Source organism: Hemitrygon akajei, chromosome 22 (assembly GCF_048418815.1).
Source record: "Hemitrygon akajei chromosome 22, sHemAka1.3, whole genome shotgun sequence".
Taxonomy (NCBI): Eukaryota; Metazoa; Chordata; class Chondrichthyes; order Myliobatiformes; family Dasyatidae; genus Hemitrygon; species Hemitrygon akajei.
The window spans coordinates 24469479-24497469 of NC_133145.1; the positions used below are offsets into that span (position 1 = coordinate 24469479).

General features: G+C 39.7%; 1 protein-coding gene across 6 annotated transcripts in view; it reads right to left on the reverse strand.

The window, feature by feature from the left end:
• myocd (myocardin) overlaps window positions 1–27991 on the reverse strand; it is a 654082-nt gene that overhangs the window by 61696 nt on the left and 564395 nt on the right. For 2 of the 6 annotated variants that reach the window (XM_073025871.1, XM_073025872.1), the window contains 2 exons: window positions 23603–23668; window positions 7010–7065 (listed from right to left, as the gene is read on the reverse strand). In XM_073025871.1, the coding sequence (XP_072881972.1) occupies window positions 7010–7065; window positions 23603–23668 (122 nt within the window). Of the gene's footprint in view, window positions 1–7009; window positions 7066–20378; window positions 20433–23602; window positions 23669–26474; window positions 26719–27991 lie in introns of those variants that run through there. The other 4 variants (XM_073025870.1, XM_073025875.1, XM_073025873.1 and 1 more) reach the window with 4 other exon arrangements.

Here is a 27991-nt window from a genome sequence, read left to right on the forward strand (position 1 = left end):
CTGGCATTCCCCAGCCCTGAACAGCTCTCATATCCTGTGATGACTGTAGGGCTTGTATTCACAGGCTAGGATCAAATTGGCAGATTTAATTTTTTAAAATATTTATAATTACTTAGTTCAGATGGATCTAGTTGAACTGTTCAAATGGTTAATATTCCTGTATTTACTTAATTCAGTTTAAACAATTCTCTGAATGTTAAAATGAAAATTTTCTAAATTTCCTTTATAATGGAAAAAACAATTGGCTGTCTAAGCTTGCAAAGATGTTGTGTGGCGGGGGGTGGGAGAAACAGCGCCTCCTCACTGTGCTGTCGTACTCTGGGATGCTTCTGACTAGCTTAATTAGCTCTCCACATTTGATCCAACTGTGAATGGGCTTGGGGAGTTTCTGGGTGGAGAAGGTGGCCAGCAATTTCCAACTCTGAGGTCACAGCAGAGGCAGTAAATAGCAATGGATCCCATGAAGAACAAGTGAAACATTTCTTCTGTGGTCCACTGAGATCAAATAACAACTGCCCATGTCAAAAAACATATACTTCTGTAGTCAATATGAACATTGAAGGACAAAGCCATTTCCATGACGCCTTATGACATAGGTATCGATTTAGCTTGAGTCTATTCCAGTCCACAGAACAATCACCTGTTCTTGTACGTAAGAAATAGGAGCAGCAGTAGATCATCTGGCCTGTCGAGCCTATCTTCCATACGTTGCCATCAACTCTTACCAGATTCTGCCAGTCACTTGCATATGATGGGCAATTTACAGTGGGTAATTAACCTACCAACTCACACATCTTTGAGAGAAAACCAGAGCATTTTGGGGAAACTGACCATTCAGGGGTTGAATGTGCAAACACCTCACAGACAGCATTAGAACACAAGATGCTGGGGATGTGAGGCAGTTCATCTGCTAGCTGCCTACAGATTTCCAATTACCTTCTGTGGCACTGAAACAGGCCAAGGTATTCACTGTGTCCCTACATAATTTCCTCTAGTCCTGTATCCCTTAAGTTCTGCAGCTTACTCTCTAACATGCGTCCTAACTTCCTTTTGACTCTTTCATTGCTTTAACTGCAATAAAACACAATTTACAGTAAAATACTACCAGCATGCCACTAGAATGTGGGAAGAAACCCAGAGCAAAGGGGAGGAACCCCATTTTCATGGGGAGAAGGGGTAAACTCCCCACTGACAGGTCCCGAGATCAGGATCAAACTGGAGTCACTGCAACTGGGAGGCAGCAGCAGATGCCAGCTCATCTTCTAGGAAACCTTCAGAGACAGGAAGGAAGGGAGGGAGGAGGCTTTGTTTCAATGACACTACAATTGTGATATATGCACACCAGTGGCATCAAGTTGCTGACTAGAGCAATCTGGAATGAGTTCCATTTAGGGCCCCAAACAGTCCTGGGAGGTAACACCCGCGAATCTGCTAGGGTCGTATATTGTATCGGGTGCTCCCGATGCAGCTTCCTCTACTTTGGAGAGACCCATCGTAAATTCGGGGCTGCTTTGTCAAGCACCTCGTCTCCATCTGCCAAAAGAGGAAATTCCCAGTGGCCAAGCACTTCAATTCCAAATCCTATTCCCGTTTTGACATACTGATCCACGGCCTCCTCTTGTGCCAAGATGAGGCCACTCTCAGGGTGGAGGAGCAAAACCTTGTATTCCATCTCCATAGCCTCCAATTTGATGGCATGAACATTGATTACTCCTTCTGGTAAAAATGTTTTTCCTTCCCCCTCCTCTCTTCTTCTATTCACTACTCTGGCCTTTTATCTGCTGATCACTTCCCCTAGGTCCTGGCCTCCCTCCCTTTCTCCTATGGTCCACTCTCCTCTCCTATCAGATTCCTCCTTCTCCAGCCCTTTACTTTCTCACCACCTGGCTTCACCTATCACCTTCCAGCAAACCTTCTTCCCCTCCCCCCACCTTCTTATTCGGCATCTTCCCCCTTCCTTTCCACTCCTGAAGAAGGGTCCTGGCCTGAAATGTTGCCAGTACATTTATATCCATAGATTCTGCCTGACTTGCTGAGCTCCTCCAGTATTTTGTGTGTGTTGTGATGAAGAGGCAACATTGCCCACTGAATGTGCCAGACTGAAAGGACAAATTTACCTTGAAGGCATTGGAATAGCTATGTCAAATCCATGTTGTCTTCAGTAATCTTATACAGGTTTCCACAAGCCTTGAATACCAAATGCATATTCTTTTAGAAAATACATGATACTTGCAGGCACATGAAAAAATCTCGAGGTGTAGCTATTATGTTAGGGTAAGGAGGTTGAACGACAAGACTAGGTACATTCCTAGACAAGTTTCCACATTTGATGGTCACCCCTACCTCGATCTTCCATTTCTTCCCTTTCACCTTCAGCTGTTTAAGAAGGTACATAATGAACGTTCTTTTTTCGCCTGTTCATTACAGAGCACCGTGCTCTCAATCTTTGGAACAGTCCCTGCTAATCTGTTACCGGTAGACACTCTCCAGTCTAGCATCCATGGGACATGATGGGTGCTGGACCACAGAAATTCCTCTGAGCAAGAGAGGGTTCTGAGAACTGCAACTTGAGCTCTCTGTAAATCGGAAATGTGGGCAGCACAGTGGTGTAGTGGTTAGTGCAACACTTTACAGTCCCAACGAGCTGGGTTCGATTCTCACTGATGTCTGTAGGAGTTTGATTGTTCTCCCTGTGACCACATGGATTTCCTCTGGGTGTTGCAGTTTCCTCCCACAGTGCAAAGGCATGCCGGTTGGAAGGATAATTGGTCATTGTAAATTGCCCCATGATTAGGCTGGGGTTATATCAGGCACAGCAAGGGCCTCTTCCACACCGTATCTCACTAAATAAATAAATTTGATCGTACAGGTAGGTTAATTAGCTATAATTAGTTAATAAGTTCAAATTAATGAATTAGTATAGACCTATATTAAAGATTCAAAACTTTCTAACTCACAGAAAGCCAGACTAGAAAGTTTCAACCTATAGTCACTTTTCTATTTATCTAATTGATGTTTCTGAAACTCAAGAAGGAGCTTCACAACATCTATGGTATATATGTTCCAGGTTCTCCCTTCAATTTTATTTGGATGTGCCCGGTAGGGTTTGAAGTGCAGTTCCAATCCTCAACTGTTCACTGGAGGGAGAATTAATTTAAAATGAGATAATTAAGAATTACTTTCATTAGTTTAACTGTTTAAAAAGAATCTTAGGGCTGTATGTGGTGACACACATGTACTTTGAAATAAATTTTTACTTTGAACTGTTTGCTTTCTAATTATATTGGTTTCTGATGCTGGCTCTCATCTCTTGGTTCTTGCAGAAACAATGTGGGTGTTTTTTTTAGAAAACTGGAATCAGAGTACAGTCCAATTCCTGGGTTACTCAGGGGTACACTGAATGTGGAAATCATGTAACGTGAAGTACCAAATCAATGAGAAATAGCGGGTTAGGGACCTCGATAACCTTAACTTGCACCATCCAGATATTTATCTGTAAACTAACAGGTTTATTAAAAGTATTATTAATTTTCTTTCACAATGGCAATTAAGCATATTACTACAGTGGGTTCTGTTTAATTGGGGCACATCAGGACAGGTACGTTTTGGCCTAATTAAGTGGCTGCCCGAATTAGCCGAAGTTTGATGGAAAGAGTTTAAAAAAATAAAAGAAGGCAAACTTCTGTTCAACTGCATAACAAATTATGTATTTAAATGAAATACTGAACAAATCAGAACACTAGAAATACAACTGGTGGTTGCCCGTCATATCCGATGATGAAAGGAAACCTGTGTGCGAGAGCTCTCAAAATGAAAACGCTGTTATACTCTGACAGTTCCACTCTTGTGACCTCAGAAGTCCCAGCCCAGTGGGACAAGTAAACATTTCAACTGGGGTCTTCCCTGGTTTCAGTGGATGACCGAGAATTCTTCTGTACTTCACCGTGCCCTTTGCTCTCCATGTAGCGTTGGAGAACCACCTTCCTGGCCATTGGATCTCATCCACCCAGTTCACTGGAATTGACTTTGCATGCTAAGACAGGCATGTCCCTGTCTCACCGGGGAACAGAACCTGGTTCAGTCCACCTGCCAAAGCGGTGTACCAGGTGAGGTCCACCTGGCTACTTAGACCCACAGGTAAGAGCTGAGTGTCTGATGGGGATCAAATGTAACATTCAAGATGATTGTTGATACCTTCAAATTCTTCATAATTCCTAACTTTTCTTGAAGTAGTGACATCATTTCTTTTTCACTCCTGGCTATTTCTGGAATTTCCAAATCTAAATGCTTGAAACCGCCATAAGCAAAAGACTCAGATTTGTCTTACCAACAGTATTGCCTTGCCTGAGTCTCACCAACAATCAGTGAAAAAAAAAAATCACTGGTTTCTGAACACAAACACACGTGATGCTATTTAAAAACTGTTAGCTCTAAAAACGGTGTCTAACAGCCACACAAACGCACACAAATGGTGCTAGTTTCCTGTCCCAATTAAACAGCATAGTGTCCTGAATAAAGAAAAGGATTTCTGCCTATTTTCTCAATTAGTTTTTGTTCTTTAAGAATTGTCCCAAATAAGCAGCTGCCCCGATTAATGAAAAACTCAATTAACCAGAGTCCACTGTGTATAGTAATTTCTGGGCTGATTAGTGATGTACAGCCAAAGAGATGGATAATTACAGCTTTCATCACACCCAACGGAAGTGATAGCAGAGAACTGGATCTGCATTGTCTGCCTACACACAGCCTAGGCCCACCATGCTGAGCAGCATGCATCCCCTTGATGGCCCATCTCAAACCCGTCTGCACAGGCAACCTCTGCAGACCAAACCAAGGGATGATTCATTGCCTTGGGGATGTCAGCAAAGGGCGAGGAGTCTTGCCATTTCAAAATATAGCATCAAGAAGTACAGAGGCTCATGCTGGGTCCCTGGATTTGACCTGGTCTGCCGTGTAATGGAACATGCAAGCAGCTGCCCTTAGGTAATGTTCCCAACCTTACTTTGGGTACCTCACTGGCCATTACATACATCAGGTTTAGGTGGCATGAAGGAATCACCAAACCAACTAACTGTTGCTTTCACTCTCAGCACAGTTTTTTGTGCTACCAGAATGTAATTATTTGTAGATATACAAGTCTCTTGTTACACCTGCAAACCATTTAATGAAAATGAATTGTGAATCCATGAAAATGTATTTTTAAGCATTCTCTAAGAGCATAGGCAAGTCAGTTTCAATTAAAGTAAATATGAGGGTCTGGTCTCATCATCTTTATCTGTTTAAAAGATCCTAGTACACCTCTGAGATGCAGTTCATCACTCATGCATAAAAACGGGGGAACAAAGTATGAGGGGTCATTTTTTAAAATGATGGTGCAAGACTAAAACTGCTCCAGGGGCTCAGACCGTCTTTTGACTATCATCGGTTATTTGTTTTGCTTCTCGTGTGCAGCAGAAGGTGGCTTTTCTGGAAGATAAGTGAAGTCAATTTTATTTTAATCCATTTGTAGTTTCCTCAATACTATCTCAATGCATCAACAATGCATTTGGTATCTTGTTAGCTGCTTATCTTTTAGTATACTCCTCCATGGCTTTATACACTTGAGCCACAGAAATGAGAGCTCAGAAGCTACCTAGCTGTCCCTTATTGTGTGAATAAGAAGACAACAAGATAGTTCACTAATAAAAACACAAAATGCTGGCAGAACTCAGCAGGCCAGACAGCATCTATGGGAGGAGGTAATGACGATGTTTTGGGCCGAAACCTTTCATCAGGAGTCCTGATGAAGGGTTTCGGCCCGAAACGTCATCACTACCTCCTCCCATAGATGCTGTCTGGCCTGCTGAGTTCTGCCAGCATTTTGTGTTTTTATTTCCAGCTTCTGCAGATTCACTCGTGTTGCCTTTGAAGATAGTTCACTATCCCACTTTATAAATCAACTGAATGCAAAACCTAAAAGAAGCTTGCAGAGGTCTGTTACTCTCTTTAGTGTCCATTTGATACTTTCAGTGGTCAATTTAAAGCAAATTCAATAAGTATATGAAATACTGAATTTCTTTTGAGCAAATTATGTTCTGGTGTTGTCTCCCGTCTTCTGGTGCTTTGCAGGCACGTGGTCTCTGAGCTGACATTCTTACTTGGTTGGCAGAACTCACAATGTAATCTGAGTGGATTTGGTACCATCAGTCATAAACCCAATTCAATCTCACAACATGGACATCCACCGTTTTCAACAAGGACAGGCTGTAACCTTTCTGAACACCCCACCAGCAAGAAAATAGTCAAGGGAATTAACTTACACAATTATCATTCCTGTCACAAAAGAATTGCATTCTTATCACCAGTAAACAACAATAAATAAAGGCTGGAATTGGAGGGAAAGGAACTTTGACATTAGCTTTCAGCAAACTGTTGGAAACACAACGACCAATTTCAATGTGAACTCCAATGTTAAAATGCCTGAAATAAACCCAGGAAAATCCAAAGTAATACACACAACATGCTGGTCAGTAAGTAAAGATATATCTCTATAATCATAATGCATGCTAAAAGGAAACGTGAAATATTCTAACATTCCTTAAAGCGACGCGTTGCAATACGAATAAACCTTGCCGTGTAAAAAGGCGACAATCTGGGCACTGTTTCAAGATGCTAGTTTCTAGTTTGGTGAATTCATTGCAAGGGCAGGTACAGCCCCACCAAATAAAGGTAGCCCTCGGTCAGAAGGACAATGCAAGATCACTTCAGCTCAAAATATTTTCCAAATATATCTGCAAATGTTTTGAAACTGCCAGTGAATGATGTCTCTGTGTTCACAGTGGCTGGACTGGTTGTTGATGGAAAATCAAGGACGGAACTTACACACGTACATTCATTTACAGACTGCACGACTGACATTCTCTCTCTCTCTCTCTATGGAAGTAAGCACATTGTCCAATTTAATTTCTGAGTAGCTATCTGAATTAATACCAGTCGCAACGATTGCAACCCTGGTATTGGGATTCCATACCTTGGCTCGTTCCAGACTCTTTCTTTGGTCGTGGTATGCAGCTGGACTCTTTAGAGCTACAGTAACAAACAGAACAAATACAGACTGATTAGCAGGTAGATCAGCTAATTCCCATTTCTAAAATGTCCATCGTTATTGATAAATATCAGCCTGCCATGGAAAATCTCAGAGGATCCCATATCAACTTGGTGATGACACAAATTATCCTTTCATCCAAAGCTGATTTCAGAGTTCTTCTAAACATACTAAAATTATATATAACACACAATTTTGATATTTTATTCAAATAAAACCCATCTGCAGATATATAGTGTATGACAACAAAGCATTAAAATTGTACTCTTTACATGTTCTATGGTGAATTCTGGCATGTTTAATCAAAGTCTTGAAATTAGCAACTTATCAGATATGCGACACAACTAGACATTAACCAAACATCTGAAATTCATTTGCAACATTTAACAAATAGCTTCTGCTAATTTAGGTACCTTACTTTGACAAAAAAATCATATGAGTTTGTGTTTGTGTGGGTGATTCTGTAAGATATTTAATTATAGGTGGCTGGCCAATCCAGCATATCCAATTTACTATTAAAATTCCAGAGTGAATCATTGTAGAAAACGATCCCATTTCTTTCAATCCCACATTAATCTTAACATGTACTGAATTCATGAGGGCTTTAACTACCTAAAAAACTGCACTTGAAAAAGTGATTGTTCTTAGCTTAGGAACTAAGATGATACTGGGGGTGAAGTTGATGGAGGTTTCCTGAGATAAATAGCTATCATACACTGCAGTGAATAATTGCACAACAAACTCTGTTATCTATGTACAGCTATCTTGAGATTTGCTGGTAATAAATGTGGTTAAATTGTACTTAGTAATTAATCTTCGCGAAATTAGTTACATTGGCATGCCATGTGAAAAAAATCTTGCTCTTTGGCAAACTGCATGATTTTTCTCCTCTGTAATGAGTGTAAAACTGCATCTAGGGCCTAGCATTTCCAACTAAGTGAAGCAGTGCATCTCCTCCATTTAAAAAGGGACTTTTGCAGATGTAATCCTTATCCTTTCACCTGTCAGCTGTGATGGCATTGAAACTGAGGTACAAAATTTCAACTTCAGCAAACATTATCTTTGTTTTTTTCTAAGTTACAGATAGTTATCTTTCAATTTTGCCTCATGCACCTGGTTTATGTACTTTTCATCCGCACACAGTGAAGTCAAGAGTCAAGTGTGATTACTTCAAGTGAAAAATGAAGTTGCAAAGAAAATTGAAGTACACTGGTGCAGAAATTGCAAAGCACCTGAATTGGGGGGAGGGGTGGGGGGCAAAGGTGAGAGGGAGGAACGGGTGTCACTTGTCCACCAGCATCATCTGTTACCAATCAGTCAGTCGCAGCACCAATTACTGCCCCAAGATGCAGCTCGCTGGTCTGCAGAAGTAGGGAGATTGGCCAGGTGAAGTGACGAGCAGAATCTGAGACATTTGGGTTCTGAGGTTTCCCAGCATGCTTTGCTCGAGCATGGCCAGACAAAACCTGAAGCTGCGGGAGATGCTACATCAGGTTACCAAATGCTGTTAATGCATCTGAAAGAAGCGAATGGTGATGAAGAGAGATTTAGAACAGAAGATGATAATTAGAGTGCATCACAATTCTGGAATATTGATACAATGCAATTATATTTATGCCATGCAGATTAATACATAACTACACAATGCAATAACAAACTAAAACACAATCACAACATCGTATGACTGTGATACTGCACATCATTCAGGGAAGGAAAGCTGACATTCTTAACTGATTTGGGATTTCTTATAGAAGAGGCTAACGTACTGTAATTGATTCTTGCCTGCTGGATCATGGGCAAGTAGGGTTGGACAACAGATGCTGGCATTGCTGCATATCCCATTAACAAATGAAGAACAATACACTAAGTTTCACTGTCCAATAATATTTGACTTCTGGTAATTCCACCCAAGTTTTATGCATAAACCTGTGAAAGAAGTGAGGTTTTCTAATCTGACATCCTTGTGCATATGGGTGTGAATATCAGGAAATTTTGCAGCTTCAGTGTCTGATCTCCCCACTTTTTGGAATGTACAGATATAATGCAATTTCTTATAGACGACAAAAGTGGGACTCTGCAAAATCCTTAATTGAATAATGTAGCAGATACACTTTCCAAAGATGACAGCTACATCAGGATTAGAATTGCTGTTCACATACCGGCATTTATCTCGTCTTCAACAAAACATTGACAGTGAAGTCAACGTTGAACATCATTACATTATACTAAGGTTCATCCCAACAGTAAGAGTCACCACACTGTGTGGGGCATTTGAGTATTGTTTTTGTGATTGAATCAAGTGTGCTTCGCATTTGGCACTGGAAATTATGCACCAGTGATTACCTGGACCCTCAGGAACTTTGCATACTGTGTCACTGACTTCCATTTAGTCACACCAGCATGGCTGAAATGTCTGATCTTTCACCTTTTTGAATGGAGCTGGGAGGAATGTTGGTCAGATAAGCAGCTTTCTTTTTTTGATCTTAATGGTCAGGACCAAATCAAACTTTCAATCTTTTAGAAAAAAAGTTTCTTTAATGTTGCTTAATTTGCACAGAAGTACAGCAACTTCAGCTGTTTCTGTTCTACAATGGGACAAGAAACTATAAGCTTCTGACATTATTACAAACTGGCCTAAACTGTCAATGCTGCAGGGAAGATTATTAGTAAAGATGTTAATAACCAAACCCTGAACTATACACAAGTCCAAACACAGCTATCAAAGTTTGCATGGTAGCTTTGTCTGCTCATCTTGCACCTTGAAGAAAAGAGATGTGGCACTTGGTCACCTAATCTATTGACCTTTCAGCCTGAATACTCCTTTAAGAGTTAACAAGCACAGAAGTCACATGTTCAGACTACAGTTATGTGATGTCTATGATAAAGCACAAAGTGATCATTGTCAGATCATGTCCTGTTTGTTTAGTAAGGTCACTAAATGATATGCCAATGCCAATGTTAACTGAACAATTTACTCTTTGTGTGACTCTGAACAGCATCTAAAATCTCATTCTTAATAATAAATTAAAAATAGTAGGTGCTTGGTCTTTGGCAAGTGAGATCATGTCAAATATATAAAAGTATATATTTATATCTATTGGACCTGGAAAAGTAAAATGCCTGAATGGGACTTACATAAAACTAATGTGCAAAGAAATTCATTGTAAACACTTTTGGATATTTATCTTCAGTAACCTAATAAAAATGTTGAAAAAGGTTACTGTTTTTGTTTGGCGAGCCAATGTAAGCCTTAAATGCAGGATCATTTTTTCCCCAATATTAATTTTATATCATATGGCTTTGTGATGAGCCATATGATATGAAAGCTAGAAAGAGCCAATGGGCTCATTGAGTCCATGCTGGCTCATAGAACAATGTCTGAACCAAAGTCAGGTAGGTATTTGCAGCTGCCCACCTGACCCAATTGAAACCTCTAATACATTCCTTATTGCTACATAAAGAACAGACGTGAGTAACAGACTCCTGTGGATTAAGGATTTTCAAAATACTTGTATGTAAACATCAGTGATAGCTTGTATCTTTCCAACTGTTCATAATTCTGTTCCTGGTGATTGATCGTAGCAATTGTATTTCAACTAACTTTAAACAGTTCTGCTTAGAGTTAGATGCATTTTCCTAACTCCTTTGGTTTTGTTAATGGAAATATGCTCATTCCAATTTATTCCATCAAGTACTGAACTAGTGAATGTATCCCCTTCCTCACTTTAAAGGCCAAAGTAAAATATCCATGTAGATTTTCTGACAGATTGCATCAAAATACCTGGCTCAATGTATATAGCAAAGTGTTAAGTGAGAAATTTTGAATTCAAACCCAGAACCAGAGCTTCAAATAATAGGCATTGTTCCCATTCACTGGTTCAGAGGGATACAAATGTTTCTGTAGCTTCTCTTGGCGGGGCGGGGAGGGGGCAGGGGGTGGAAATAGTGTTGGATACATTTTGTAAACTGTCCAACATTGAGGTGTCAGCCCAAATGATAAACTAGTGATCTATTTCACTAACTTGAGAAAGTTTGCAGATGCTGGAAATCCAGAGCAACATAAACCAAATGCTGGAGGAACTCAGCAGGTCAAGCTGCATCTATGGAAATGAATAAATAGTTGATGCTTTGGACTGAGACATTTCTTCAGATTGCTTTATCTCCAGCCCTTTGCCTTCCCCATCATCCACCTGGCTTCAGTTATCACCTTCCAGCTAGCCGCCTTCTCCTCCCCACACTTCTTCAATTCTGATGTCTTCCCCCTTCCTTTCCGGTCCTGATGAAGGGTCTCGTCCAGAAATGTCGACTGTTTATTCAGTTCTATAGACGCTACCTGACATGTTGAGTTCCTGCAGCGTCTGGGATCTATTTCACTGCTGCTTGAAGCAGATTGAAGATTATTTAAATAAATAAACAATATATCAAAAACAAGAGATGAAGAGTTATTGAAAGTGAGTCCATAGGTTGTGGGACCAGTTCAATACCAAAGTTCAAACTGAAGATGAGTGAAATTATCCCATTTGGTTCAATAGTCTGATGGTTGATGGTTGATTATTCAGCTTGGGCGTTCTTAAATTTATCCATGAAGTCTTATGAACTGCTTTGCAATCCCATTGGGTATTAGACATATGAATTTACTTAATCTATTTTGATAAATAATTACCAACATTTTAATCAAAAGCCTTTTCTCATCCTTTGAGGGCAGCACTGATTATAAAGAAAACCTTTGTTTGCCTTGCTCATCTCCCCATCAGATAAGGTAGTGTGTGTAGTATGCTGTCAGGTACTGCTGTTTTTGTGCAAGCTTGAAGTCGTGCTACTCTAACCGCCTAGTTGCTGGTAATATTCTTCTTTGTGGGTTAAAGTGAACATGTCTTTAAAAACATCATCAGTTGCCCCAATGACAAATTCCCATATTTTTATAGAAAGGATTTACAATATATAGCAGTGTTTCGTGCTCTCCACCATTCCTCATTTCTTGTCTTAATAATTTCACCCACTTGGACCTCCTCTTTTGTGATGCCGCAGCAATGCTATTCTTAAACCTACCAGAAGGAGAACAAAGTGCTGAATGGTCTCCTTTGATGCTGTATATTTTTATTTCCCTACGTGCATCATCCACTGCTTTTAATACATTTCAAGGAAAGCTCTGCAGACTCCCTCCACGCCAGGGCTCATGTCAAGGCTTCTGGAAGGATAGCTATGATGAAAGCTGTCAGGAATAGGAATGATTCATATAGTGTGATACCTGAATAGACTTGCTTATCACCAAGACAGTTTCAATTTGTTCAGTCTTCTTAACACAAGTACATATGACCTATAGCTTTGCTTATTCGTATATAACTAAGCAAATTTCATTCAAGGTCATTAATTTAATTCATTTATTTATTAAGATACAGCTTGGAGAAAGCCCTTCTGGTCCTTTGAGCTGTGCAGCCCAGCAACCCACCCATTCAGCCCCAGCCTAATCTCACAGGAGAAGTTACAATGACCAATTACTGGCCTATCCAGTACGTCTTTGGGCAGTGGGAGGAAACTGGAGCACCTGGGGCACACAGTCATGAGGAAAACGTACAAGCTCCATACAGAGAGCTGTGGGAAATGAACCTGGGTCGCTGGTTCTGTAAAGCGTTGCGCTAACCACGCTACCATGATACGTACTATAGCACAGGAAAATATCAACCACCCTTCAATTCTGTCCTTTATGTTTCTTGTCACCTGATTTACTTGGTGTAATTCCACTCTCCAGGCTGCTCCTTCCATTTAATGTGTCTTTTTTATGTGATTATTTCTAAATTAATATATGGAGTCTGCTTTAATAGCAACCAATGCTGCAAGTTAGGTCACCCTGAACAGTTTTACTGCAGGCATATGTTCAATCCACTTGAGTAATCTTTAGGTATTTTAGTAATGTTTACTGCCAGACAGCTAAGCAATGGTGCTTGATGCTTTTAACTCAAAATGCTTTGCTAATCAATCTTTTTGAAGATAGCAGCTCAGCAGAGTGTTCAACACATAACTATGCAACTACAATTACTTACACAGTATTACAAAAGTCAACGTGTAGCTGAAAAAGAATGCCCATTCGTGAATCCTGATCCTGGAAGATTCTGAATTAACTAAACCTTATTACACACCCAGGTCTATTATCACACCAATTGGAAAAGCCCAGATCACCTCAAATTCTCCAATCTCATAGAAACATAGAAAATAGGTGCAGGAGTAGGCCATTCGGCCCTTCGAGCCTGCACCGCCATTCAGTATGATCATGGCCGATCATCCAACTCAGAACTCTGTACCTGCTTTCTCTCCATACCCCCTGATCCCTTTAGCCACAAGGGCCATATCTAACTTCCTCTTAAATATAGCCAATAAACCGGCCTCAACTGTTTCCTGTGGCAGAGAATTCCACAGATTCACCACTCTCTGTGTGAAGAAGTTTTTCCTCATCTCGGTCCTAAAAGGCTTCCCCTTTATCCTTAAACTGTGACTCCTCGTTCTGGACTTCCCCAACATCGGAAACAATCTTCCTGCATCTGGACTTCCCCAACATCAGAAGCAATCTTCCTGCATCTCCAATAAAGCTAATACAAAAAGGGACATCTGGGTGCAATGGCTCAAATGTAAACACTTCAGAGTGAACTGAATCCTTGAATATAAAGTTGGCAGGCCACTGCGTTGATCACCAGACACAAAATAAGAAGTCTTTCAGGAAGTTCGTTTCCAAGGGCCTGCCAAAAAGGGGAGACGCTGGGAAGGGGGGGGAGGAGAAGAAGAGCGATGGGGAGAGGGGAGGCGCGGAGGGCGAGAGAGGCAGAGAAGGATAAAAAGTAGGGATTCATCAACTTTCTCTAGCTGACTCATGGCTTCTATTCCTTTGGCCTTGTTAATCGGTAGTATTTTCAGAGAATTGTTTACAATTGTGAAGATTTGTGTATTACTTACCCTATTGTCTTGCACTATTGGCTAATTTTGCCAGTACTGTGCCCAACAGCAACAGCCCTCGTTGGGTTTGTGCTGTTATTGTATGGCACCTTGGTAACAATGAAGCTGGTGGATAGTGGCACAAACACTAGTGACTCAATGTAACTGAAGTAGTGAGGTAGTGATCATGGGTTCAACGTCCATTTAGAAAACGGATGGCAAAGGGAAAGAATGCCTTGTTAATGAGGGAGGTCTTGGAGGCAGAAAGCTGCAACCTGTTTTACTTCTACCATGTGAGATAAGATTTCAAATAAGTTGCTTGTTTTATTGATCTGCTCACTACATTTTTCAATATTCTATTTATTTTAAATCAAAATTACTGGAAATTTGAAATAAAAATCAGGACATTCTATGAGGTGTATGGAGGAATATGGCCCAGGTGCAGGTCAGTGGAACTAGGCAGAAAAATGATTCAGCACAGCCAAGAAGGGCCAAAAGGCCTTTTCTGTGCTGTAATGTTCTATGCTTCTATTCTGGAAACACTCAGCAGGTCAGGACATGGAGAAGATGTTTCTTATAGTGAGGAAGTCTAGGTCCAAAGGTTAGAGCCTCAGAATACAAGGATATCCTTTTAGAGCAGAGATTCTAAAGGAACATCTACTGACTGCTCCACGATGTTCACTCAGTTCTGTGCTTAACTGAGGCTCTGACCTGCTCCAGCTGCTGTGATGACTGGCTTTGTGCCTGTAGTCCCGCGACATTTACCTGGCTCTGCGATGAAATAAAACTGTGGTCTGCACCAGCTGCAGTGATGCCAGGCTTTGTGTCTTTTGTAAAACTTCAGTTCTGAATGCTATTTGCTTACTTTTATTGGTTGCACTTCTTTTTCCACTCAGTGCATTTGGTGTTTGATAGTCTTTTTATTAAATGAGTTCTTTTGGGGTTTCTTTGTTTTGTGGCTGCCTGAAAGGGGATTAATCTCAAAGTTGTACAATGTATACATACTGTGATAATAAATGTACTTTGAACTTGAACTCTGAGATGAGAAGGAACTTCTTTAGCCAGACGATGGCCAAAAAAAATTCTGGATGGCTGTGGAAGCCAGGTTATTGGGTATATTTGAAATGGATGTTGATTGTTTCTTGATTAGTAAGGGTATCAAAGGTTATGGTGAGAAGGCAAGAGAATGGGGATGGGGGTGACATGATAGAATGGTGAAGTAGATTTGATGGGCCAAATGGCCTAATTCTGCTCCTATGTCTTATGGTCAGGTGTCATCCGTGAAAAGCAGCTAATCTTTCAGTTTCCCTTTACACAGATGCTGCCTGGTCTGCTGAGTGTTTCCAGCATCATATTGGGTTATTACATATTTTAAGTAATAGTCATAAATCTACTCTGTAATTTTCAATAATGACATTAATTTCGCTAACTTAGTTTTGCAGAATTTATTGTTTTTGCTTTGTTGTTACCATCAGTCACTTTTGCAGGTTAGCACAACCTAGAGAAGTCTAACACTTAACTGGCTCTGCACAAATTCCAAACACCCTTAGTCAAACTACTGGCAAACTTATCCACTTTTATCTGATTTGTCTAGGAGTCAACTGCAGGTCAAAGTGTATACTTCTCTGCATCCTGAAACGTCATTTCTTAAATCATAAACCTGACCTAATTTCTGCAAAATGTTTTTGGCTTGATGTGAGTTCAAAGTTGCCTTTGCTCTGCGTCATGCAGGAAAGAGCTACATTTAAAAATCGGTGCTTAATAAAAATAAATAGAACAATTTGCTTGCTCATTCACTTCAGAGTCAAAATGCATAAAATTGAAAAGCAGTCAACGTAGATTTCAAATCCAAGAAATATCATCCTACACAGGTAGACAACCAGCACTGCCAATTTATAGCATTATTTGATGATTTAGACATTCCTGTGGTTTGAATGTTCAAGCCATCCTCCTTTATTTCAGAAATATCAGATGGTACACTAAGGCTTCAACAGCCACCTATATACACTTGGACTAAAAAGATCTCCAGCATTCACAAAAACTATTAAGACATATAAATAAACATCTATGAGCATCTATGTTTCCCTACAAGAGAAAAGATAGATAGATAGATAGATAAATAGATAGATACTTTATTCATCCCCATGGGGAAATTCAACTTTTTTTTCCAATGTCCCATACACTTGTTGTAGCAAAACTAATTACATACAATACTTAACTCAGTAAAAAAAAATACGATATGCATCTAAATCAATATCTCAAAAAGCATTTATAATAGCTTTTAAAAAGTTCTTAAGTCCTGGCAGTTGAATTGTAAAGCCTAATGGCATTGGGGAGTATTGACCTCTTCATCCTGTCTGAGGAGCATTGCATCGATAGTAACCTGTCACTGAAACTGCTTCTCTGTCTCTGGATGGTGCTATGTAGAGGATGTTCAGAGTTTTCCATAATTGACCGTAGCCTACTCAGCGCCCTTCGCTCAGCTACCGATGTTAAACTCTCCAGTACTTTGCCCACGACAGAGCCCGCCTTCCTTACCAGCTTATTAAGACGTGAGGCGTCCCTCTTCTTAATGCTTCCTCCCCAACACGCCACCACAAAGAAGAGGGCGCTCTCCACAACTGACCTATAGAACATCTTCAGCATCTCACTACAGACATTGAATGACGCCAACCTTCTTAGGAAGTACAGTCAACTCTGTGCCTTCCTGCACAAGGCATCTGTGTTGGCAGTCCAGTCTAGCTTCTCGTCTAACTGTACTCCCAGATACTTGTAGGTCTTAACCTGCTCCACACATTCTCCATTAATGATCACTGGCTCCATATGAGGCCTAGATCTCCTAAAGTCCACCACCATCTCCTTGGTCTTGGTGATATTGAGACGCAGGTAGTTTGAGTTGCACCATATCACAAAGTCCTGTATCAGTTTCCTATACTCCTCCTCCTGTCCATTCCTGACACACCCCACTATGGCCATGTCATCAGCGTTACAAAGGGTTACATTGCTTTACCAAACAAACTGAAAGACTAATATTGACCTAAGGCAACTGATGTAGAATCATCAGCTGGACCACCCTGTAAATAACTTCGGTGATAATTCTTCCCTTTATTCTAAATTGCTATTATCGACCCCAATTTATAGTCAACTATTAAACTGGGGTTCTTCCTGCAGAAACACTTCTCCTGCCCATGTTCAGGAATGGGTCAGTACCATGTTAATTCAACTTCCACAAGTCTGTGTGGGCCCATACTATGCTTTTATTAATTTAACACATGCTGAACAGAATGTATTGGCCATTGGCACACTCAGTCACAGGTATTTATCATTTTAATGTGAAAAGCTCAAAAAATGAGTACTACAAGGTTTCAATCTGTTTCTTGATATCCAAGTTATGATATACAATTCCTGGTGATTAATGGGTTATTTCTCAGATTTCCTTTCAATCTGAGAAGGGGCTGTTCTTTTTTTTTGGCAAGGGAAGTGGTTGGGGGTTTGATGTTATTGGCGCTGCTTTTTGTGGAGAGGGTTGGGGCTTGGGATTTAATGTTCTAGCTGCTGTTTTCCATGTGGTCAATCTGTCAGAGGGATCGATACCTTTTCTCTCAACGACTCCTGTAGTTTTTCCTGATTTTTGTAGCTCTCCGGAGAAGATGAACATCAGAGTTGTATAGTACATGCGTACTTTGACAATAAAATTAACCTTTGATAGATATCGGATACCTTGATAATTTAAAAAATAATTTTGAACTTAACAATAATAACTTTTAGCAGACCTAATGATTTAACGTTAATTAGCAAATACTCTTTTGATGCGATTTATAGCGTTTGGGATGAATGTTAACTACAAAACATAGAATATAATTTCTAATCAGCTTTGTTATTAGTAAAGTTCTTTTGATAAATAACACCCTGTTCAAGATTCTGATACCATCCTTTCATACCAGCAAGGCCATCAATGGTCAAATAATAGCCTTGGAGTTGCCTATTTGGATCATGATTTAAATAAACCTAAAGATGGATTTCAGTTCAGAGGAAATTCATGTTAAATGTATCAGTTCATTCATTTTCTTTGAATATATTTTTATATACTAGATTCTGAAGCAGTGAGTTCAAAACCTAAATTCTTGTATTCATGCCAGAGTCCAATTATAAACACTGTTAATGTGCTCAGTGTATTTGTTATTTTTGAAAGAAACTGCAATTCAATATTTCTTCTGAAACTCACCTTGTCACCATTGTGATGCTAAAACTATTTCACTATTATTTATCAAAAATTCATATGGTTAAGTAAGTTAACTACAAAAATTCAAGTAGCTTGTAACTGTCAAAATTTCTGGGTTATCTTGCAGAAGCAGAACATTCTCTCCTCTCCTGATCTATGGTTCCAGCCCCCCAAACAATCACCTTACTTGTATGATCACCAGCAAACCACACAAGCACCACATCAAGTCTTCCTCCGATTTATTTTCCAGGATGAATGGTTGACATTTTCCCTGGCACAAGCACTCAGAAAATGACCTCATGACGATATGATAAATGTTAACTTTTATATTTACAGTACACAGATTCTGCCTGGACTTGAAGGCCTGAATTATTGAGAGAGGTTGGCCAAGCTGGGTCTTTATATCTTGGAGCACAGGAGAATGAGTGGTGATCTCACAACAATTTATAAAATAGTGAAGGTATGGATAAGGTCAATGTTAAATTTTGCACCTTCAAAACACTAAACTAATACAAAGGAAGACATGGGAGTCCAAAATGCAGGTCTAACTTTGGGTTTACTTTAAGTGAGGTGCACATATATCACATAGTAGTGTGATGACATAGGCAATTCATGTATTTATGTATATAACCCATAATTATTTAAACAAACAAAATTGCTTAATCACACATACACACACATATAAGATTAATCGAGTATTATTGAAGTACACAACAGTCACAATCTTTTCTCCAAGGTTGTGGAGTCCAAAACTCGAAGTCACAGATGCAATATCAGAAGGGAGAGATTTAAAGAAAACCTGAGAGGTGACTTCTTTAGAGGGTAGTGAGAACCTGGAATAAATGGCCAGTAGAAGCAGAGGTGGTACAATTGAAAGAGAAGAGGCATTTGGAGAGACACATGGAGGGGAGAGGCTTGAAGCGTTAATGACTGAATACGAACAAGTGGGATGAGCAGGGAGGATGCTGTGGTTGGCGTGGGCTGGTTAGTTGGGCCTAAGCGGCTATTTTCATGACATATCACTCTATGGCTCTACAACCCAAGGTGAAGATTATTTCCTGGAGAGTGATCTAATGCAAGCTAATCCAATAGGTAATCCACTGGTTATTTCCATTAATAACTCTTGATAACTACTTCCAATCATAATAAGTTTAACCAGTGACCAATGAGGCAATTTTGCAGATTGAAAGATTGAACCAAAGGTATGTGGTTTGTTTGAAACTTTATTTACTGCACATTCACATCATCAAATCTCCTCAGATTCTAAGTACTCACTGGCACACCAGGGGCAATTTAGAGTGGCCAATAACATACCACCCCTCGTCTTTGGCATGTGGGTAGAAAACAGTGCTGTGGAGGAAACACGGGCCTAGGGAGAACATGTAAACTCCACACAGATAGCACCAATGGTCAGAATTGAACTTGGGTTGCAGGAGCTATGTGGAAGAACCATCACTGATTGCACCACTGTGCTTCCTGCCAGGTCCAACTCACCTGCTGATAATCCACTTCCTACCCAAACTCCATGGCTTGTACCCAAACCACAGTAAGTCTTATGCTTATACTCACTGACGTACACGGGTCACCGGTCTGCCAATGCCCAGAATCGAAATTCACACTCTCCTTTTCAAAGCTCTCCACACTTCACACCTTCCTATATCCATCAACTGCTCCAAACCTACAACCTTCTGACATCTCAGCATACCTAGCATTTTGAGCAGATCCATTGCCCCTTTAAATGCTCTGGCCTGTGATCATCTATTCCTGGTAAGACTTGTAATAACTCCCTTAATTTGCTCTGCACTGAACTCCAAACAATGCCTTTATCTTGGGTAAAGCTGCTTCAATACTACCCAATGTGTTGGCCATCAGACACTACTGAAATTTCCAAACATTTAGCTGTCTTACGCAGTATTTTCAAGTTGTGAGAGACTTTATGTCACAAATGACCGGAGATTTATGTGTACTTTCTCATGAAACATTATATAAACAATATTAATAATTATCCATGGTATGCATCCAACATTCCATAAAGTTATCATGACCATCACACTATAAATTTTGTAAAACAGTCAAAATTATACAAGCAATATAAAAAAGTCCAAGGGAAAAAAAATACACAGGTTTTGTATAATTTAAATTGCTAACCTTTTAAATTCTACTTCAACTCATCATCTGAACTTGGAAATAGATCACTGGTTTAGTAATGTTGAAAATACAGTAGAGTTGATCAATTTCCTACCCAACAGCATTGCGAAAGCCCCAGCACCATTGTGAGTGGTTGGTTAAATATTAGGTCTAAAACGACTTTCCCCTGGCTTGCTTGTGATTGGGTCAAGACATAGCCATGTGACTAGTTTTGGCCCGGTATCAAAAAAATACCATCTATGTTGAAAACCAACTGAACAAATATTTTACAGAAGCTGTCATTTTTCTCTTTAATAAATTCTACACTTTTAAATTTCTAAACAGATAAGAGTAGGGAAAAATATCAAATTTGGGTGTCTATAAGATGGTGGAAAATTGTTGCTGACTCAAATTAGCAACAAAGCAAATTAAATGATTATATTGATGGCTAGCATTCTTTCTGTGGATTATTTTCAGACAGGCAAACTAGTTCAGCCAAGTTCTGCACGTAATCATTTGAAGCAACATGCAGAGAACAGCTGGTTAGAAAGTAAACTGCTTGAAGGACGCCCCATACTACATAAGCTACATATGTTACACTCTACAAACTACAGAATAGCCGTTCTTTTCATAACCACAATTTAGACAACTAAAAGACAGCAAACTATTAGTAATTCCCAGGATGCCATTAGCTGAGTATGCACAATACAACTGGTGTTCAGCATTTATTGAGCAAAAGGAAGACAGGGTCTAAACAATGTTTCTGCATTTGCTTCTTCAAGCAGCTTAAAAATAAATTGGAAGTTGACCAATGGAAGTTTCTAAATGAATCATATGCAGTAGGCTATCTCACTTACGGGTTGTGAAGTTCTTCAGTAATGCCAAAGACTTATAGACCAATGACAGCCACAGGTCCTCCTCAGTGCCTGGTGTCTAGGACCATGGTGTGGGGGGCAGGATGGTTGTCACTTTGAGGGGTGAGTTGTTGCAGAAGAATCATAGAATAGCGGGTTGCGTAACAGGGATTCAATCCAAGTGTAAAGAAATGACTGGGTGCTAATCAGGGAATCAGAGCTTGAACCAATTGGACAGTAGATCACTGGGTCTTGATGGGATGGAATGGGAGTGCCCAATGACCTTATGCTCCATGGACAACATTAACTGATTTCTCCAACAACACTATAAAAGGAGTGATATACAACAAATGATACTATTTGTTGGGGGGAGCACAGCTAGTTAGCACCAGATACCTGGGTTCAGTCCTGACCCGTGTGAAGTTTACATATTCCCCCTGTGATGGCATGGATTTTCTCCCAGTGTGCCGGTTTCTTTCCACATTCCAAAGACATTGTCTTTGAAAGTAGAATCTTGTGAGGGGCAGGCAGGAATTAATGGAATGTGGGGAGAATAAGGAATGGGATTAAAGAAGGATTAATATACATGGGTGGCAGATGGCCAGCATGGATTCATCTGGCCAAAAGACCAGTTTCCATGTTGCATCTCTGTGTAACTCTGCAAAACTATGTTAGAAGAGCAGATGTGAATCTCAAATAGACGTATCTGCTCAATTTACAGAAGTTCGGCATCACAGATGGTTCTACTAGCCCAGACGGAGCGAGGGACGTACTGCAGTGCTGGGAGGATAGGATACATCTGGAATACCTACACTGAGAGGTAAACTTGTTATGTATATGGTGCCTTTATATTGATGCCGAGGAAGGTGTTAAGTAGATGCTTTCCTAGGGAATTGAACAATTCTTCCATTGAATGGAAAGGCCCTGGACACAACCTCTCAAAAGAATTGCACACAACCCTCTCTCCTATCTCACATCAAACTGCGAGCAACAATCTATAACAGGGGATAATTAAAATTTATCAAAATTAGTGTAAATCCAGAGTCATACTTAGACCAAACTGTGCAAAAGCATTAAATTTGTTTGTGAAGGAATTTAGGTTTTGGCACACATAGCCACGTACTGATTGTTTACTGAAAATAGATTTAATTTTTTTTTGATGATTTTAAGTGAAGTCAAATTTTCAAATTGTTGTTATTTAGTTTGTTAATGGGATGTGGTCATCAATAGCAAAGACAGAATCTGTTGTCTGTCATTAACTGCATTTGAACTTGAAGCGGCTTGCTGTGATCCTTAACCACACTGATGATTCCTGAGTTATATCTAAGCCAAACTGAGTAAGTGATGCACCATCAATAACTCTCGGAGACATGAGGCGAGATATCGGCTTTTATTGGCTGGAAGAAAGCACAAGCAGCAAGTGACCACCACACAACATCCTGGAGACTGAGGGAGGAGCAGTGCCTGCAATCACCTTTATACAGGGGTCTGTGGGAGGAGCCACAGGAGCAGTCAGCGGGGGGGGGGGGGGTGTCCAGACAGGTATATGTAGTTCACCACAGTAAGGGATGGCAACTTCCCTTCACTGATGGACATTAATGAGTCCAATAGTTTGTTGCGACAATCCAGACATTGTGTGATTAATATTAACATAAGTAATTTAAAAAAGAAACAAATTAAATGTGTGATAATTTTGATTTGAAATTTACCAGCTGCTACGGTGGGATTCAATACTCTGTCTTTGAATCAATCAGTCCACAGCTCCGCACAATGATGGAATCTGAACTTGTGTTCTCCAGATGAGGAGCAGCGTGCATTCGCTTCAAATGGGGAATACAGTGGCCTGAATATGCTACAGTTCCAAAGTACACGAGCCTGCCTAATTGGTCGCTGGTCTGCTGAGAATCTGCGGTAGCTGCTGTTTACCAGATGGATCCTGACCTCTTCAGCTGACACACATGGACTGAGCCTTGGCTGTGAGAATCCGGAGACAAAATATCTACATCCACCAGAATAAGAAAACTGTAATCAAGCTAGCATAGATATAAGATGAATGGGGTATTAAGATATAGGTATTAAATAGATCACTGGAGTAAGTTTGTGTGTGTCTCTCTCATTAATATTTAAATGGAATTTTTGCCTCCCTCAAAACAGTTAATTTGTATTAGAATATATTTTCTGCAGAAGTACAGCTGATGGGACTTAAAGCAGCCAAAGAATGTTAATTTTGATTCACCAGTTATATCTAAGTATTTTGCAATGAGTTCATAGAGGTCTACTTGCAGTGTAACTGATGGCAGACAGTTGCTTCCTGTTAGAACTGCATTAGAATGAAACACACTGATGTTATTTTGAAACCACAAGAAGAGGAAAGAAAACTGATGTACTTACGTGGCATGATGCCTTGGTCTGCTAGCTGCTCGCGAGTTCGCCGCTGCTGGAGACGGAGCTGGAGAACTATGGCAGAAACAAAATTTGCAGCGATCAGTCAACAAGCCTTTCTGTATCATCCCTGAAATCCATATTGTGTTATTAAATTGTGACTTCACAAGCTCTTCAGAACTTTAATAAGGATGCTACTGTACAAGCTCTGGGTCAGTCACGTTAGCATCCTAAAACTTCAACAGGTACATAAATGCCTATCAACAAGTGCTATATCTATCATTAAAAACCCCTTCCTCCAATGTGCTGGTGACTTCCCAGAACTATAGTCTGCTCATCTTTCAAGATTTTAATTCTCATTTGCTGTACTTTAGAGAAGCAACAGTGTGTTCTGCCAGAATGTTATCTTAATACCAATTCCTTTGATTAAAACCTTATGTTGAGATGCTGGCCTGTAGAACAGATATCATGCACATCACTGCACATCTTTGAATAACTGGCAGAGGGTGAAGCCTTGTATTAAAATGCATTAACAAGCAGGTTATACCACACGGGCTTTCGCAACATAAAATAGGCTGTTTGTTCTTTGCTTTGTTATGACAAAGTTTAATTATCACCTCAACCCCAAGCAGAGTTAGTGCCTTACCATTTGCTAGATTGTAGTACATGAGTTGGAATTGGCTAACAGAAGATGGGTTTGAAATGGAGCAAAACCATTACTAACTCCATCAATACCCGAGGCTACATTGTAAGCAGCCAGCCTAGTCCTATTCATTGTTATTGAAAAGTAATTTGGTTGTATTTGGAGAAAATGCTCCTCATACTGCTCATGTTTGTCCTATTGTGACTACACCAGCATCAAGAATTGTACAGAAGCACTAAGGACCCAACATTCATACCAATTAATTCCTCTAAAGGTTAACTTGCACGTTGCATCAGTGGTGAGGGAGGCAAATGCAATGTCAGCATTCATTTCAAGTGGACTAAAATGTAAAAGCAAAGATGTAGTAATGAGGGTTTCATAAAGTATCGGTCAGACCGCACTTCAAATATTCTTGATTAGTAAGGGTGTTAAGGATTATGGGGAGAAGGTAGGAGAATGGAGTTCAGAGGGATAATAAAATCAGTCATGATAGAATGGTGGAATAGATTTGAGGGCTGAATGGCCTAATTCTGCCCCCATGTCTTGTGGTCTAATGATTAGAAATGTTCACTATTGATTTGATTTACCCTTTAGAAGCATAAATGTAGCCCAATGACCAGTGCTGGTCTGGAAATCACTCTCTTGGTCAGCAAGTTTCAGTAATGTCTGTACTTAAAGGATACGCCATGATTAAAATATATTGCCTACAGACCAGTTTGGACATTAGCAGAAGTTAGAGTAGGCATTTTCTGTGCAGCTGCATCTATTGAGCAAGGGTCTGGATACTTCTGTGGTTTAGGAAAGCAACCATGGGTTTTAGGCTTGATGTATGTGTGCCTATTGTTTTCACCTTCTATAGAAAATGTATGTTGGCAAACACACAGGATATGTAAAACTGACTCTAGATAGTTTCTCTTTTTGGGATTATGAAAATATTCCTATTGCATCAATATGTTAAAAAAAAAGCCTGGAATGAAAGTGCTGTGCTGAAGAAGTGTTGAATTAATCTTTTGGATGAAACACTGCTTATGAATTACAGAGCTATAACAGACCTATAGATCCCTAGATCCTATGGCCACACGTATTGAATAAAAGAGAGCTCTTTTGATATCTTAGCCAATATTTCTCCCTCAACAAATAATACCATTCATCTCATTGTTCTTTGCAGGAAATTGTTAAATGAGAAAATGGTTCTTGGGGTTTGCCAGCTTTACAGAAGTAGCTATACTTCAAAATAACTCTTCCTTCAAAGTAATTCTTCCTTGGTAAAGTTCTCTGGGGCTATTGGGAAATGTGATAGGTCAGGACACAATTGTAAGCTTTTTGCAAAATGATACTCCCTCTTGTGGGCTACACAGAAATGAACAAAACACTCAAATTACTGATCATGTTCAAAAGCAAGCTCTGCCAGCCGCTAAATTAAAACAAAACATGAAATAACAGAAGATCAGTTTTGAAGACTTTCATGGTTTTTCAAATGCTCAAATCCAAACCCCGAAAATGAATGATTGAAATGTTAAAGAACCAACCACCAGTGTAGACAACAGCTGCACACAAACCTGAAGAACTGTGCTCTTTTTGGAAGACAAACAAAAAGCACACACTTACAAATATATCACTAAAAACAGGATGCACAGTTACGGACACATTGTTTAAACAGAATCCTAACAGTGTGTGGTCCTAGCACATAACGAAAGTCAGACAGAAAAAGAAGAGTACCGAGGGGTCAAATAGCCACACAAAGAAAATTCTTGATCATGCTGTGCAGCATCTGCACAATACTGAGCTCCCTTCAAAATTTGTTCAGGATTTATAAGCCACTCTTGGCATTCAAGTATATGCTAATGGCCAGACACAAACTGCTACAATGGTGTGTGTGTGTGCATTTAATGATAAAGATTGTTAAAATCTTTATCAACAACATTTCTGTTGTTTAAAAGTTAATAGGTTAATTGTCCCTGCTGAGGGTAAAATTTGTTACAAATTTGAGAATGGGTAAGCTTCTTTAACAGAAACTCCAAACTTGTAAATGTGCAAACCAACAGAATTATTTCCAAAGGTCTATAACTCTAGTCCCTCTTTGTTACTAAATGACCGACAGCCAATAAGTTTGGAGATAAGTGCCTAAAATATATATTTATCAACAATCTAACAAGTTACAAAGTCAACAACAAGCTCATTTGAGTTTAAAGTATAGGAAGTAACTGGGTTTTTAAAAAAGTAATAATGTATTCAAACCTCCTTTTAGTCTCTCTGAGATGATACGAGAGTGAAAGTGACAGCTGCCATCCTGGTCTCCATTTATTCTGTAAGGTAAGAGCCCTGACAGGTTGCCTTGCTGTTCTGTAACATCAACCATGCTTAACTTCTGAAAGGATCAAAGCCCCATGAGTCTCTGACCACGGCCATGTTGTTAGAAAGCCCACGTCGCACTGACTCTCCCCATACTTCCGAGTGATGCCTTCAGAATTCAAAATGAATGGGCAGGGAAACACCATGTAGACAGCGAGATCACTCCCAGCACACCTTGCAGTGCTGTGATCCTGTAAATAACGCCGGCTGAATGCATGTTGAAACCTGTATAAAGTATTCCCTCGCAGGCGCCAGCTGCACTTTAAACCTAAAGGCCGAATGGTGCATTTTAAAGCTTTAGAAAATGACATTAAAAATTTTAATTGAAGGAAGACTGCCGGTTAGACTAGAGCATGAACTTCTGAAGCATCTCAACCATTCACTGCAATCTGACCAGATGATTTACGCACAACTGATCAAATTAAGCTGATAAATATAGTCCCACCAGTTGTCAGCTGTGAATGTATCTGCCTAGCAGATGCATGCTGGGTAACAGTGAGCAACTTGCTCACCCAGCTGAAAAGTGTCTACAATTTACCGAATGCTGTTGTCACTGGTGTGAATTTACTCTTAATACTACAAGTATTTGCCAGAAAGGAAGAAACGCACTTTAGGAAAGAACTTTACAAAGTCAACAGGAATGGGGTTTACCCTAGTCACTATCTGAGTCCATAACAAGCATTTTAACTGACTTATTTGATGTGAGACCCATGTACTGTATTTTTAAGACTTTTGACCAAAACGAATCCCCAAACCTTCTAAGCTTTTAAAAGAACATTACTGCCCTGTGCAAATTTGCCTATTAATTTTTTTATGTACAATATTTATTTTTGAAGTAATTGGCACTAAGTATAATTTAACAATGACTTTGCTAGCAAGGGCAAAGGCTGTCTGCTTTTTCCCTGTAACATCATTTTTGAGATTTATATGTGCAATAACAATTGTGGTTAGAATCTATTAAATTCAGTCTTAATCCTCTGAAAAGTTAACTGTTTGGATTTTAGCTTTAAAAATCTTAATATTTCCATTCCATCATTCATAAGGTTCCTTTCCTTTCTTTAAAAATTTTTTCCCCGAGTCCGTTGGAAATACCAAACCAATGACTATCAAGGGAAAGTGTGTGCCTGCAGCTTTGAGAGAACTGTGCTATCTTTTCTACCTTCCTCTCATCTCTAGACTTAAGGTTCAGTAGAGATGAAAGGTACAAGAGCCATTCCTTGATTTGGGAATAGGATGTGTTCCTGAAAAAAAATGTTTTGTCAAGTGAAATACCTTAAATTGCGAATTCTAAACAAAGTGCACAATGGGTATTTTGGTAACAAAAACAAATTCGAGGACACATAAGCCAAAGAGTCAATCATATTATCACAAAAAATATAAATCAAATGTTCATTAATGAGTAT